Source organism: Monopterus albus, unplaced genomic scaffold (genome assembly GCF_001952655.1).
Source record: "Monopterus albus unplaced genomic scaffold, M_albus_1.0 scaffold29.1, whole genome shotgun sequence".
NCBI lineage: Eukaryota > Metazoa > Chordata > Actinopteri > Synbranchiformes > Synbranchidae > Monopterus > Monopterus albus.
In genome coordinates, this window is record NW_018127909.1 from 130,343 (window position 1) to 145,915 (window position 15,573).

General features: G+C 41.5%; 1 protein-coding gene across 1 annotated transcript; it reads right to left on the reverse strand.

The window, feature by feature from the left end:
- Positions 1-143: 143 nt before the first annotated feature.
- card14 (caspase recruitment domain family, member 14) lies at positions 144-15,302 on the reverse strand. Its single transcript, XM_020596010.1, has 20 exons — positions 14,967-15,302; positions 14,352-14,489; positions 13,932-14,257; positions 12,882-13,037; positions 12,622-12,741; positions 12,329-12,454; positions 10,777-10,926; positions 10,572-10,694; positions 8,540-8,640; positions 7,875-7,927; positions 7,597-7,657; positions 6,901-7,117; positions 6,690-6,816; positions 3,426-3,666; positions 3,202-3,265; positions 3,000-3,120; positions 2,703-2,867; positions 1,878-1,996; positions 1,315-1,430; positions 144-579 (listed from the first exon to the last, which is right to left on the reverse strand). The coding sequence occupies exons 1-20, from the start codon at positions 15,178-15,180 to the stop codon at positions 372-374; spliced, it is 2,946 nt and encodes a 981-aa protein (XP_020451666.1). The 5' UTR covers positions 15,181-15,302; the 3' UTR covers positions 144-371.
- Positions 15,303-15,573: the final 271 nt, after the last annotated feature.

A 15,573-nucleotide genomic window follows, 5' to 3' on the forward strand; every position in this document is an offset into this window, starting at 1 on the left:
TTGATTCCCGGCTTGTCCAGTCAACATGTCGAGGTGTCCTTGAGCAAGACACTGAACCCCCAGTTGCTCCCGGTGATGTCACCGGTGTGTGAGTGCGTGAGTGGTTGGAAGTGCGAATGGGTGAACGGCCAATAATGTGAAAGCGCTTTGAGTGTGTTGTAAAAGCATAGAAAGGCGCTATACAAGTATAAGACCATTTACCATCTTTCACCCAGTTACTCATAAGTATCATAGATACATACTCATGTAAAGTTTATCATATAAATATATTCTTAATATTTTATCATCACAATAAAAAACTTTCAGAAATGATAATTCATTTTATTTTTATATGTTGTGTTTTACTCTATTATTCCTTTCTACTCCCTCTTTCACCACAGGTCAGGCTCCACCCAGACGATCTTCTTCTGCTCCTCCCAGATGATGGTTCGCAGTCTGGTCAGCAGGGAGTTCTGGTCGCACCAGGAGTCTGGAGCCACACTGTGATATAGACATGGCAGCTTGTCCAGCAGAGGCTCCTCTCTCCTCGAACACACCAGCAGCTGCTCCTCTGACTGGCCGTGCCGCTGAAGCTTTGATCTGGAAGTGATGGAAGGGTGAAGGAAATCAATTACACAATCATTTTTGGATCTAATTTGGTATTTTCTGCCCAAATTTGACATTTCAGTGAGTTTTATTGCTCTTATTGTTTATGTCTCTAAAACATAAACACTGAATGTCGGGTCTTGATATCAGTCACTCAGAATGAGAAAAAACAGGTGTTGCTCTAGACTAACTGTTAACAATCATACAAAAGAAGAACTCCTCTTATAAGAGATCCCAATTTTTCTGGTGACAACACAATCATTAGGCCATAATACATTGCAGCCTTAAAGAGCCCATGGCATGCTTTTCCTTGTTTTCTGACTATCTATAATGTTACAACAGTGAATTATCATCCTAAAGCTCAAAAAATACAGTGTGGCCAAAATGTTCATAGACAACTCCCTGAGGGGGTACAGCAGATACAGCTGATTAATATTGATACACCAGGAAAGTACAGTACAGTGGCTTCAGAAAGCACTGAGAACCCTTCACCTTTTGCACACTTTATTGCTTTGCAAATTTTATTTTAATTAGACAATTTCTGTTCATTAATCTTTTTTATTTTATTTATTTTTAGACGGGACTATGTGCATTTATTGACGTTGATGATGTCAGCAACATCCATGTTCCTGAGTGCTGAATGGTGAGTCCCTAAATGGGATATCAGAGTCACTGAGTAACAAAGTGGACTGTTAGTGTTTATATGAAAAAGAAGAGAGGATTGTGTACTTCAGTTTACGTGCGCTTCGTGCAGACTGGCCGATGAAGATGATGATAGGGAAGACCTTGGCCCGGTGCAGCCGACGTACACAGTCCAGGCTTAGTGGCAGCACACAGTGAATGCCCTGTAGGATGAAAATGAAGAAATTTGGAATATGGCTTTTTAAACAAGGATTTTCATGTGAGTATAATTAGCACAATTATCCTTCTGTAAAGTGAACAGAATCAATATTCTGGAGAACATGTATTCAATCTCCAAAGCTTGCATGTTTGTACAAAATACATTTTTACATGAAGATCCCAACAAATTATATTGTATTCACATACAATATAAACACAACCATGGAACATACATGAAACTTTGGGTTATTAAAATCATTACAAGCCATTCTCTGGGGATCATGAATGTCTATGCACATTTTCATGGTAATACCAGTTGCTGTGGAGATGTTAGCCTGGACCAAAGTGGCCTAGAGCCCCACCGCCAATGTGGAAAAATCTGTTTTCCCACATTTTACTCAAAGTAAGTCTTGGGTGTGGAAAGTGCCTGTTCCAAGTTGAAAGGTTCTGACCTTGTTCATGACTTTCTCAACACTCTGCAGGGTGTAGCAGCCATTTCTTCCCTGCTCACAGTCCTCCAGGATTTCGGATCTCTGCAGCCGAGTTGCGTGCTCACAGGAGCTCAGCACCTCTGCAGAGCAGGAGAACGGAAACGAGTGACAGGGTGGAAACAGAAACGGACAGGAAAGGGAAGAAGAAATTACATATATAAGGTGCTTTAATGAGGTCAAGAAGGTATACTTATTTGTTGTATTAGCTGAAACATACTGTATATAATTTGATTTTCTTCAGAATATCCTGTTTTGTTGTTGTAAGCATTCTTGGATTTGTCCTTTGTTGTAGTAATGCTCAAATTTCCCCACAAAAATCATTAAACTCATTTCAACCCATCATTGCAGCATTTCCTGGCTTTACAGCCTCTATCACTTTATTTCTATTTATTCGCAGTTTATTTCCTTCCTGGTTTACAGCAACAGATGAAGCCATGAACCATTTAACACTATACAGTATTTATTCACAGTTTATTTCCTTCCTGGTTTACAGCAACAGATGAAGCCATAAACCATTTAACACTACACAGTATGGCACCGATTGTTTACTAAGGCAACGTCCTACTGCTACGGCAGAAAATCAGAACTAGAAGAGGAGATTCATAAGCCCTATCACCAATAAAACCTATTTTCTGTCAAATCAAACAGACTTATCGCTCAGTTCAAGGAAGTGTGTCTGTATCTATAAATCTGATCTCAGTGTTACATGCTCAGGCACGGATGAACTGTGAATGCACAGGGCTGGTCATACAACATATTGTACAGTAACAACCCTGTATTTCTCACCCGGCTCACAGAGCTGGAAGCCCTGCCACTCTGCCAGCTTCTTGTCCAGGATGCGTCCCAGGACGGTGGGCAGCAACAGGATGGGTCTGCAGACAGGTGGGAAGTGGGCGGTGACCAGGGAGTAGGGCATGAGGGATACACAACCTTTGGATCCAGATGAATCACCTACAATAGAAAAGAATGTACACTAAAGGGGCACGTTTTCATAAACAATTATTCAAACATTTATCAAACAGTATATTCAAGAAGCAATAAAGCAAGATATTATATTTTTCTGACTGCTGCACATTGTTGTACCTGAATCTGTGCTCTTGGGTGGTTCGTCCTCCACGCTGATCCACAGCGGGTTCCTTCCCTGGCGCCCAGTGCTGACAATCCTCACTGTCTTCTGTTTATTCTGGGCAACCACACGCCAAGCCTGGTGAGGAAGATGGAATGAGATAAGCACAGTGGAGGTTTGGGTTGGGTCGCTGGGTTATAGTAATTAAATTATTCTTACCTTTAGAGACTCCTTTCTTTGAAAGCTCATGTCTTCAATTGTTTGAATCAGGAGCCGCTGTGCCCTATACCATCAGAAAAGCATTAAAATGTACAGTTTTAAAGTGATTTCACTTGACTTTCAAGTTTTCTGATGACTCTGACTCCCTGCCTATGCTGACTGACAAGAAAATGAAGTGATCCTGTTCCTCGTGTCTACGGTATATTCTCCATCAGTGTACTGACCTGTAATAGTTGGGTACAGTTCCACTCTGAAGGTCCAGTAGCTGACAGGGATGAACTTGGCTGGCGTGCCACAAGTCCTTGGTGTCAGCAGGACGTGTGTTGGTCACATGCAAGATGTCATTGCAGGACACTGCCAGGGTTCCATTAGGGCCAGCGGGCAGAGACATGTTGACACGTACGTAGAAGGAATCTCCGGATGATGTCTCACTGTTCTGCAGCAGCTGCTGCAGAGCCACATATTCTGGGCAGCAGGCAGAAAAGGACACTTTAAACAACAGCATCTTCCTAACATTGTGGAGTTATTTTGTACCTCGTGCAATGTGCACCTCAACCAAGCAACAGACAAACATTGCCATTCCCTCTTGACTGTGAGGTACAGTAAAATATGGTGTCACACAAAACATGTAATGTCCATTCATTATCTATACCGCTTATCCTAAATAGGGTGGTGGGGGTGCTGCAACCAATCCCAGCTGACATCGGGCAAGAGGTGGGGTACACCCTGTACAGGTCGCCAGTCTATCACAAGGGCTGACATATAGACAGACAACCACACACCCACACTCACTCCTACAGGCAATTTAGAGCTGCCAATCAACCTAAGCTGTATGTCTTTGGACTGTGGGAGGAAGCTGGAGTACCCAGAGAGAACCCACACAGGCACAGGGAGAACATACAAACTCCACACAGAAAGGCCCCTGGTCAGCCTGGGCTCGAACCCAGAACCTTCTTGAACCTTCAGCACTAACTGCTGCGCCGCTATACCGTCTGAGATGTGCTTTATAAGGTTCCTAGTGCTCAGCAAACTCCGTTTTTTTCCTTTAATTTCTTCTTTTAAGACCAACCTATCAGTCATCAAGTCTCCAAATCAAATCAATGTTTATACATTTAAAGAAACTACAAGACTTCATCTGCTATCAATTCTGATGCCTCTGCATCGGCAACAGCCGTGACTGAGGGGATATTTCCGGGTTGTATGTCCATCCATCCCATTCTCATGAAAGCAATATTCCCGGAATGCCTTCGTCTAGTTGTTTGTGTTTGTTCACGTACTTTGTTTTTGTCAGTGTGCTGCACCTGATATTAACGTTTTCAATTTACACAATACATTTTTTAGGTTAATACAATACTGCATTAAGTACAAATATCCAGTCTGCATATTTTTGGTTGGTTAATCTCCAAGGTCCCCAAACTAAGAACACAATACTTTACTGGTAATATGATGTATGTGATTTATTTTGAGACAATAACTACAGTGATAAACCTAGAAGATAGGGCCCATATCTATCAGTGTTAATATTCTGTGTTGCTACATTATCATTTGTACCAAATTTAGTAAGTAAAATAGAAGTTACTTGTGGGAACATTCTGATACTGTCAATCTTTAGACCATTGTTAGCTGGCACATTGGGTTCCCAGGCATACACCCATGAAACTGATCTCTGGCATACCAGGCCGTGAGTGCAGAAACTGGAATGTGTACCAGTCAGTTACCTGATGGTGTACTTATTAGTAAGTTGGCAGGTTGCATTTTTAGAGGTTTTCAGTAGTGCCAATTTGTCAATCATTTACTGTAATGCAGTGTTAACTCCTTATTCTTTTGTTCAGCTATGATTTTTGGATAAGGTCAATTACATATTCAGGGTAACTGTACTTTGTTAACTTACAGTTCATCCTCACATTTGTAGCCGGTGTCTACCTGCAACCCACCCACAGCAAGACACAAGCATCGGCTGGACTGTAGATGAGCTATAACATTAGATTTTAGATATTTATGGTAGATCACTTTCTTTTATGTATCTGTTTTCTGGCAATATGCTGTAGGAGTGCAACTAACTGACTTCTCTGACGGCAAAATGAAAAAACGGAAGCAGTTGAGTGTTTTTTGCCCCAGATAAACTGTAGCTTGTTTCAATTTAACTGGAAGTGTTGTGTAACTGTAGTTCAGCTGAATGTTTTGCATGAGTCACAACAAAGACATCCTCATGAGTTTAATTGTAAGAGAAAAAACATGTTTCCTGATGGTGTCATATCAGTGAGAAGTTTGATGTTTAGATTGTAGCTAATTCAAAGATTTAATTGCTGTAATTTACTACAAAATATAATACTACACTGCCTGATGACATTACTCTTAAATGTGTGTATGTTCATGTTTGCATATGCATATGGTTTGTGTGTGTAACAACTAATTTTCCTGTGTTTTGTAGATGGTGGAAGCTCATTCTTTTTAAATGTTGTTTTCTATCATTATATAATTTCCTGATGATGTAATTACAGTATGAGGAAAGATACTGAACTGGAGTGAGGCAGTAAATGAGTTTTGCTTATTTGTTGTAAATATGAAGAAAGACTTTATCATGCAAAATATAATCTACAGTATATGATCCATCCATGTGGGATTCTTCTTCACATCCTGGCAGGCTTATTTCTGCTTGTACTTCTCCTCTTCACTCTTATATCCTGGGTCAGGCAACACCATTCCATTTCTTCTTCTTATCTCTTTTGGCTTTGAGTTTAAGGTGATTTAGATTCAAAGTTCTCAATCCAATTATTCCAAGTGTTCTCCCTCTTAAGGGGTCTCTGCTGTCTCTTCCTGGGCATTATTGCATCAGGTTTTCGTTTTCAAATGTCTCTGGAGTTGCTGAAACACGCTCTTCTTATTTGTCTGGAGCAGGCCATCCTTGGGCCACTCCTGTTTTAGTTCTTATACAGTTCTAGGATAATCACACCCTGGATATTGGCTACTGATATCCAGTGCAGCAAACTGTGCACCTTATGGTCATTCTATTTAACTTCTGGTCCCTTTCAGGTAGGTATTGGCTTCAGCTGTGCCACTTCTTGGAGAGAGGCAGGGTACACCCTGGACAGGGCTAACATGTAGACAAACAACCACACACACTCACTCGTAGGGACAATTTAGAGTCGCCTATCAACCTAAGCTACATGTCTTTGGACTGTGGGAGGAAGCCGGAGTACCCAGAAAGAACCCACACAGGGGCAGGGAGAACATGCAAACTCCACACAGTCGGTCTGTGCTTGAACCTGGAACGTTCTTACTGTGAGGCAACAGCGTTGACCACTATGCCGCTGTGCCAATATACAGTATATGATTTATTTTAAAATAACACATACCATATTGTTAAAGAATAAAGAACTGTTTCACAGTGGAAAATAACATTGCCTTTTAAGTGATGTAGATACAATTCATGATGACTGGTTACAAGAAACAAAGGAGCTGTTTTATGTGCATGCTGTGGGACATACCATCTTGCTTGGACCGCAGGGAGAGGTGGCAGGGGCCTGTAACTTGGCCCAGAGCCCACACTGCTTCCTCTAAAGTGGAGTCCTCCAACACCATCCTCAGAGCCTTCTGGTTCTGCTCGTACTTCACCTGCAGGGCAACACTGTGATGAGAAGCACCTTCACAACAGGCAGAGTAATGAGAATAACTCTTTTCATTCACACGTGCACTCACCTCCACTATCTGTGCTCCCGGGCTGATGCCGACGGTATCTGCAGCACTCCCTTCTGTCACCTGGTGCACAAAAACTCCTGTCTTATTTCCCCCTACTACTGTTAGCTGGCTGAGCAGTGCATCCCCTTGGAAGGAGATGGTGAGAACACGGCCGGTGATGCGGATGGCTTTCGGACGGGAACGCATCAGGAAAGGAGGAGCTGAAGTTCTTGGCGTGCTGGTGAGAAATGAGAGAAGATAAGGAAATCATGCAGTACAGTGAACATTTTGATTATTGTATGCTTATATAAAAAGGTAAAATGCTACCATGATACAGAATATACAGCTAAACCCAGTGCACTGTAAGTACAGTAAGTACATCTGTTAGTGGCAGGACAGGGATTTGAGGGCGCTTACACTCACATTAGAGGAATAGTGTAAGAACAGTAGCCTTTTAGCTAACAAAGAACTATCTCAACAAATACCGGATGGATTTCACTGACCTTTGGCTCTGATATTCATAGACAAGTTAGTACACATGTAAAAGGTGGGTATGTTATGTTGAATTCCCCAGTGCTCATTTCTGATTATTAACATCCAATACATTTACATTCATTTTCACCTTAAGGATATGCACTGCCATCTGTTCTACTCAAAAATGCTTCATAATATGAAACGTTTTATGTGCAACAATGGTGATCCAGTGGACCAACTCACCTATCAGAGCTGTGCCCATTACAGGGCATATGCCTGGGTTCTTGTTTGTCTTCATTCCCCACTAAACAAGAGAAAGGCCTGTTTAATGATTTTGCATCAAGGTTATTTCCCTGGAAATAACCTGTAATAATGTGTTAATGTGTCACTTGACAGCCTTGGCAAGGGTCCAACCCTGAATAATAGCTAATGAAAATCCTGCCCAAATAACACCAAGCCACCACCCATCCACACAGGGACACACATAAACAAAATAAAGCTCATATGTTTTCCGCACATACCAGCAGCGAGGAACACAAAGTCGTCCAATAAAGAATCAGTTTCTGCTTCAGAGCTGCAGGAGACAAAAAAACATAAACACCTCTATCAGATTTCTCCCGTTCCATCTATTGTCCACAAACACGTTGACATGCAATAACTTGGCTGAAGTAAATACTTTCTACTGACCTCATTATAATGAAGGAATGTATGCTACGTGTGAGAATATCTGCCATGCTACAGTCCAGAGACTGGTTTGGCAACAAGGAATAAGTACAGCCTTATAATGTCAAAGGAGAGGCCTTAGTCAGCACTCTGAACATTGAGCAGTAATACAAGAAATGAAAAATGTTGGGGTGTACAAAAACCTAGCTCGCTCACACCTTCCTCAACACACTCTGCTTTCAGTTTTCTGTGTTTTACATACTCGATCACATTTTCTGTCTTTCTTGGAATCATGTGACATAAGACCATCATATTCCTGTATAACTTTAACTGGATGCATCATGTTACACCAACAGAAAGGAATGCAGAGGTCACTGATGTCATACTGTAGTTCCTGGTGGGTGTCTATAAAAAGCTGCCAATAGCCTTGTCAAATGGAACTGATGATTGGCCTTTCATGGAAAAACACAAACACACGCACAGTGACATATGCAGTACATGAACAAAGCAACACTTCACACACCTGCTGTCTGTGTGTAGTTCTCCCTCTCTTCTTCGGAGGGAATCTAGACTGGGGGGCTCTGCGTTTCGGGATCGGATGCTACATGCTGTAGGATCTTCACTCTATACACACACACACATATACATTAGACTGATATCACAGCTTAGCACAAAGAATGAATGGCTAGTCTGGCTTTGCCTGAAGATAAACACCTACAACACCTGTAAAGCTGACAATGAACACATTATTTCTTGTTTGTTTTATATATAAAAATGGACTGAAGTGTGAAAACAACTTGAGGTCTTACTGTGGGTTATGTGTTTGACAATTTCACACTTCAATTTTTATACTAATAAAACAAACACAATACAACCTGGTAATTAATGTGCTTTAGCTTTAGTTTTGCCTCTGGACAGAGCCAGGCTATCTGTTTCCCTATGTTTGTAGCCTTCCAGCTAAGTTAATTAGGTGGTGGTGGCAGTTGCATACAGTAGTCATAATAAATACATGGGAGTGGCATTGATTAAAGAACCCATGGCATGCTTTTTGTTGTTTTTGACTTGTCTACAATGTTACAACAGTGAATTATCATCTTAGATGTGACCTAAAGCTCAAAAAATGAGGTGTGCGCATGTTCTAGTATTTCTATGCAGAAGCAACTCGGTTTACACACGACTTTTTTTCTAACAACATAAAGTCTTACATGATAGTTTAAGGATTTTTGTTTGAATGGGCATAATCACCAGACAGACATCCACCAGTGCCCCCACCATATTGGCAAAATGTTATATTGCGCTGTTTGACATGTATATTTTCAATAAAGCTTATTTAAAAAAAAAAGACATTCAGATGCCATTTTAAAAGTGGAATTTATCAACTGTGTGCAGTTTTATGGATATATTTTACCTCCTGCTGCTGCACTGTGACCAGAGGATGTGGAGAAAAATACAGGGCCTGAAGTTACTGCATGTCCAGGAATGTTCCTGTACAGGGACTTGTTGTTTTACCTGACCAGATCTAACCTACAAGCAGCCGCCAGTGAAGCCCCCACAGCCCTGAATAATCAGCTCACCAAGGCTGGATTCCCCGGAGCACAATACCTGCTTGTTTTGATTGCTTGAGGCCAGTGTGTCTGCCCCATGTGACGACAGGATTAATGTCGTCACCCATGATGTTATTGCGAGTGCTACACTACCTGTTGGAATCAATTTCACTACTTTTGGAATGTATGTGGTCATGTGGGGGAAGACAGGGTGATGACCGATTGGATTTACTGAACTTGAAGCTACTTGAAAGAGAGTGATGTTTCTACTACTTGGTGGGAATTAACGGTAAGCTTAAAAAAACACATTGCATGTCTGTTAATGCCTTGTTTCTGGGACATTAGAGAGAATAGTTGTAAGGCTGGAGAAGTTACTACTGTATGTCTGCATTATGCCAGTTAAAATATGGGGTTTTTCAATTACCTGCTTTGTTTAGAGTGTTACAAATCTCTTTTCATTGGTACATATATTGTTGTTTACCTATCTATAGAGGAGAAATTCAAATTAATTAATGCAGTTGTTGTTTGCTGTGCTGTCCACTTTCAACACAACACCGGCAGCAAGAGGTTCATGAACTATCCTCTTGTTTTTAGAAAGAGGCTCTTGGGTTTTATCGTTCTGAAATAATTAGACAATTTGAAGTTATGAGGTGTGTAAAGCTAATCTAGTAGTACCCAAGATTAAACTTTAAATGGCTGGAAAGGAGCAAAATGGGCTCTTTAACTCTAAGTATTCCTTTAAAACTTCCCTTCCCTTAAAAAACAGCTGTATAAAAACTTGACATGTAAATAAATAAATAAATAAGTTTAAATCAGGATATAGAGTATTAGATCAAAGAATAGAAAAACAGGACTAGGGATCTGACCAGTACTTGAGGCCAGCTTGTGGTTCTTGGCAGTTTTTGACACTTCATTGCATCGACACATTTTCATAGGCACTAAAGATGTAAGCATCAATAACCAGCCCCACTTACAACAAATCATTTTGGTTGATCTCACACATGCACACACCTCTGAATTGCTGAAACTCTGTGACGTGGGATTAACTGCGTCCATGCGGCAAAGTCGGCGTCTAATTGGAACTGAGCATTTGTCACAGCTGGACTTCGGACTATCCCAGCCAACCTCATTCTCCTTTGACACAAACACAGAGCACTGTGTAAATATTGTGTTCATGTGTGTTCTGATACATGTATGTGTTTACGTGACAAATTACATCAGAGCTCTGCCGTTGCTCTCTGGGGCTGTGTCTGGCCTGCAGGCTGAAGACCCGCTCCTGCAGCTCCACTATCTGGCTCCTCAGGGTGTCCTTTTCAATCAGGATGCGGGTGATCATGGCCTGGGCCTCATCTCTGGACAGATATGCCTATATTAGATTAGATTAGATTAGATTACATTCAACTTTATTGTCATTACACATGTACAATTACAAGGCGACGAATTACAGTTCAGCATCTAACCAGCAGTGCAGAGTGCGCAGTATCTACAGCATGTACAGTCAGAACTAATTTACCAATAGATGTGCACAATTGATATTTACAGTAAATTATATAAGGTAATATACACTAAACAAGAGACTTTATGGATTTAAGTTACAAATAATAAGATAAGGTACATTAAGCTATAAAACACTAGTGCAATGGGATTAGATGGAATGAAATAAATAGTGCAGAATAGGAAGATAACAATAAGTTACATGAATGAACAGCTCAAATGATGTAAATAGTGCAAAGATAAATATACAGTATTTGCATATGAACACTATGCAAATGAATAACAGAGGAGTATTCTGTGTATAGAGTATGTGCAAATTAACAGATCACTTCAGTGTTACAGGTAACAGAAGCGGAGGAGAGGTGAGAAGGGGTGAGTTGTGTGTAGTGGTATAGGAGAAGGCAGTGGGGGGTCAGTGGGGGACAGAGTTTAGTAATGCATGGGAACCAGGCTATGTTTGCTTAACACAACACATAATTTACATAGGATCTGTGCACAGACACACCTTGTTTCAAGCAAACAGACAATCAGGTCAAGTTAATACTTCAAGTAGAAACCACAAGGGCTAAACTTGTCACATGCTTGGCCTTGCTGCCCGCAAGCTCAATATCTTTTGACACATTCTTATGAAAACAACAATGCAATACATGATCAAAACCTGGAACAGAAATGATCTTATGTTTGAACTGTTTTGATCTTAATTCTTAATTCCATAAATCCTGTTTATTCCAACATGATGAATGTGGTAGAACGTCATGCAGTTCAAGCGTTCTTTTAAAATTTAGAAAGCTGGAGTGAGAGGTATTGAAACACAAGGAAGGACAAGTTTCATTGATGCACATCATGTGCATGTATCACACATAACACAGTCCTGTGTTGTTAGTTATTGCACAGCTGCAGTGGAGCAGCTGGCAGCTTGTGGCTCATTGACAGATGTTACAATGTGGTGGAGTCTTCATTAACGTCTAGTCAGAGAAAAAGTCTCAGTGATGTTTAGAAAAAAAGAGTTCATCAAGGAGGCATAAATAACTGTGCACCTACACCTATGCACACAACAGAGAGTTACAGTAAGAGCCACAAGACCTGCTAGATATTCCTGAACAGTGCTGCTGACACCTGACCGCTTGACATTTCAACAGGTAAGGCAATAAACATGATGTGATGAAACAGGCTTAGTCATATAAATACAAGCTAAAACAGGAAATACTACTTGGAAAACTGAATGAATATTTAGCAAAGACAGGAAAGTTTGAGTGATGGGACAGTTACTGTACCTGGTCTCTCTCTGCCTGCAGCTCTCTCATCTGGTTCTGGATCACAGTGCTCTTCTGCTGGTGCATGTTACAGTCCAGGGTGAGCTGCTGCACCTGAAGGCTCAGGTGCTCCTTCTGATCCAAGAGCTGAATGCAAGTACACCAGTGTGGCACATTTTGTTAGTCTCGACATGAAAAAATGTGTGTGCATATCATGTTACTGTGTAGCACTGGATTCATCAGTACGGCATCAGTACAGATATTTTCCTGAATTAGCATGACTGATCTGTGATGACTGACATAAAACCACACACCTCTTGTTTCTCTCTGAACAGCTTTTCATTATCCTCTCTGTAAATTTTGAGCTGCTCTGCAAGCTCCACCTGGCTGCCTATGGCCTCAGCCAGATCCTGGGCCAGGATGTCCTGACGAGCCTGAACAAAGACAAAACAGACAGGAAGGGATGCAGAATCAAAAACACAAGTAGCTTCTGGTGAAGATGAGCATGATGATGAGTGAAAACCATCACTACATCAATTAGCTAATAACAGAATGATTAAATGATTATTCTCACTGGGTCCAGCTTTTCGACCTTCACCAGCTGGCAGCGCAGGCTCCTGACTTCCTCTTGCAGTTGTGGTATCTCACACAGAGAGCTGCGCCTGACTGAGCGCTGCTTCTGGAACTCACTCTCTGTTTGGGTTTTCTGCACTTTTTGCAGCTGGTAAATCTGCCACCACAAAAGACAATTACTTAATATAAATTAATAAATTAATCTTTTTTTTTTATATAGTAAAATGGAAACATTACCAGAGCTCACAGTGACAGCCTCTAATCATTTGTATTGTCTGAACAATAGTCTCAGTATGCCCAAAGGTACATTTATTCAATTTTCAGTACCATAAAAGAGGAAAGTTGTGACTCTGCAAGTGAATGTTTTGTTGATCGACTAATATGTTAAAAGCCCTGAAAACCTATTTGCACAGTCTGCTTCTTATTGAGAGATGTGATCGTACATCAACACCTCATTTTCTGCCAAATTTGAAAAAATTTTGATTGTCATGACTAATTTTTGTATTTATGTTTTTCCCTTGTGCTCTTGTTGTTGAATGGGTGGGGATTCTTTGAAAAGTGATGTCACACATTTCACTGTATCAATCAGGATTTAGCAACACTTGTTGCTTCTACTTGTACAATGCAACTTGGATACAGTGCATCAGAGGTATTGATCCTAATTGTTTCTGCTGTGTCTCAAACAAAACACCCACTCCAGAATACTGGATGCTGCACACTAATTTCATTTTCTTTAGCATTTTTCATCAGATCTTATGCACCAGGTCTCTTAGACTCTACACCTCCAGTTTGTAAAAACCTTTTTCAGTTTATTTGAGTGTTGTCAATTGAGTCATTTTCTCAGGCAAAGTGCCTTCATAGCCATAAAAGCCATTCTGTACTGTATAATTCTCCACAGTGCCTCCCTAGGTGTAGGTAGCAGAGTCTTCTAAATTTACATTGCACTACAGTGCTCACATTTCAGTTTTTTAAAGCTGGCCTTCTGAGGACTTTCCCCTGAGATGGCAGCATTGTGCTTCCTAAAAATCAGACTTCAGTGAGCTTCACTGACCTGGAGGTTGAGGTCATGGAGGCGCATGTTTAAAGCTGATTTCTCCTCGATGGCTGCTGTGTAACGCACATACAAGTCACACTTTTCATCCTTCAGTTTGGTGACTTCCCGTTGCAAAGAACAAAAATGTCTCTGCATTCGTTCGTTTTCAGCCTGAAGGCATCTGGACTTCTCCTCGTGCTCCATTACCTGCCTAATCTCTGACTCCAGGGCGGCACAGCGGGCACTCATTGTGCTAGCCTCATTGCGTGCCTCCTGGAGCTCCTTCTGCATTCCTGTTACTGCTCTGACCAGATACTCTGTCAGCTCGGAGTACTTTAGCAGGCCTGTAAGAAGAGCGTTGCTAGTCACCAATACTATACGGCATGTGAAGGGCACCAAGAGACTAATATAAAAATGTAGAAGACTGAAGCCACCAACCACTCAATCTTGAGGGCTCAGTGCTGGGCTTGCGTCCTGTGACTTGGGTGTACAGGGTTGGGTAGTGGATCATGAGGCTCTCCAGCAAGGCCACTGCACCATTCCTCCCCTGGGTCCTCAGCAGATCCAACATGTAGCCTGGAGACAGTAGAGGATAATGTAATACTGTCACCATCTCCAGCCTTCAAACCAACAGACTTCATCTAAAGCCATGAAGGTCATGAAGTTACTGATGAAACCAATAGGGAGAACAGGTGTTTCTTTATAAATGTCTTGTTTCATAAATAAAAGCACTGCACTATTGTTTATCTGCAGAGAGAAATCAGGCTATCAAAAGTTCTATACAATAATCACATAAAAAAGATAAATGTTTTAGTAAAGCAGGCTGCTATGCTTTCAGACTCTGTCAGGTGGTTTTTCTAATGAATATTTGCTCTTAGTACTGCAGATATTGCTGGAATTTCTGTGTGTGTCTCAACAGTCAATGTAAACAAATCAGGTGAAGTAAAAATGGACCAAACAGAGCCCTACAAAATGAGGCACACTACAGTTCAACCCATGGACTGGCTTTTAACTTTCTTTACAATCCAAAAAGCAACAAGTCATAAATCTCACTGGTTCTCATGCAGCGGTTGGTGAGGTTATGGCAGGAGAGAATCTCGTCCTCATCCATCTCACTGAGCACCCTGGCCTGCCTCAGGTACGGGATCAAGTTACATGGTCGCACTCCTAAGGAGATCCGGTGGCGGTTGTCGTTAATCAGTTCCCACAGCTCCTCCTCACCCATCTCCTTTAGGTCTGGAACCTCAGGAACACAATCCCCTGACATCCTGAGTGTGTGTTTGAAAGAGTGGTGGTTGTCTGCTGTTGCTTAGACGATGGGCACAGCTCAAACAAGTACACACCATAAGCAGCAAAGGCACTTGTTACAGATTAATTCCCGGAAGCGGGCAGAGCAGCAGACTGACTGGAAGCATCAGAGGAGCATTATACTGTAAAGGGGCCGGCTTTTTCCACACCCTTCTGGGTATTCGTGTATGTGCATGTGTTTATGTGGGGGCGTGTAGGAAAACCTGTAAGACTAGACCTCTGTGATTGTAGTACATGAATGAGTCTGAGTGTTGGCTTAAACACACACTGGTGAAAACTAAGCTGAAGCACAGGTTCCCACGCAATCACTGATCAAACACACACACACGCACACACACACACTTAAAAACCA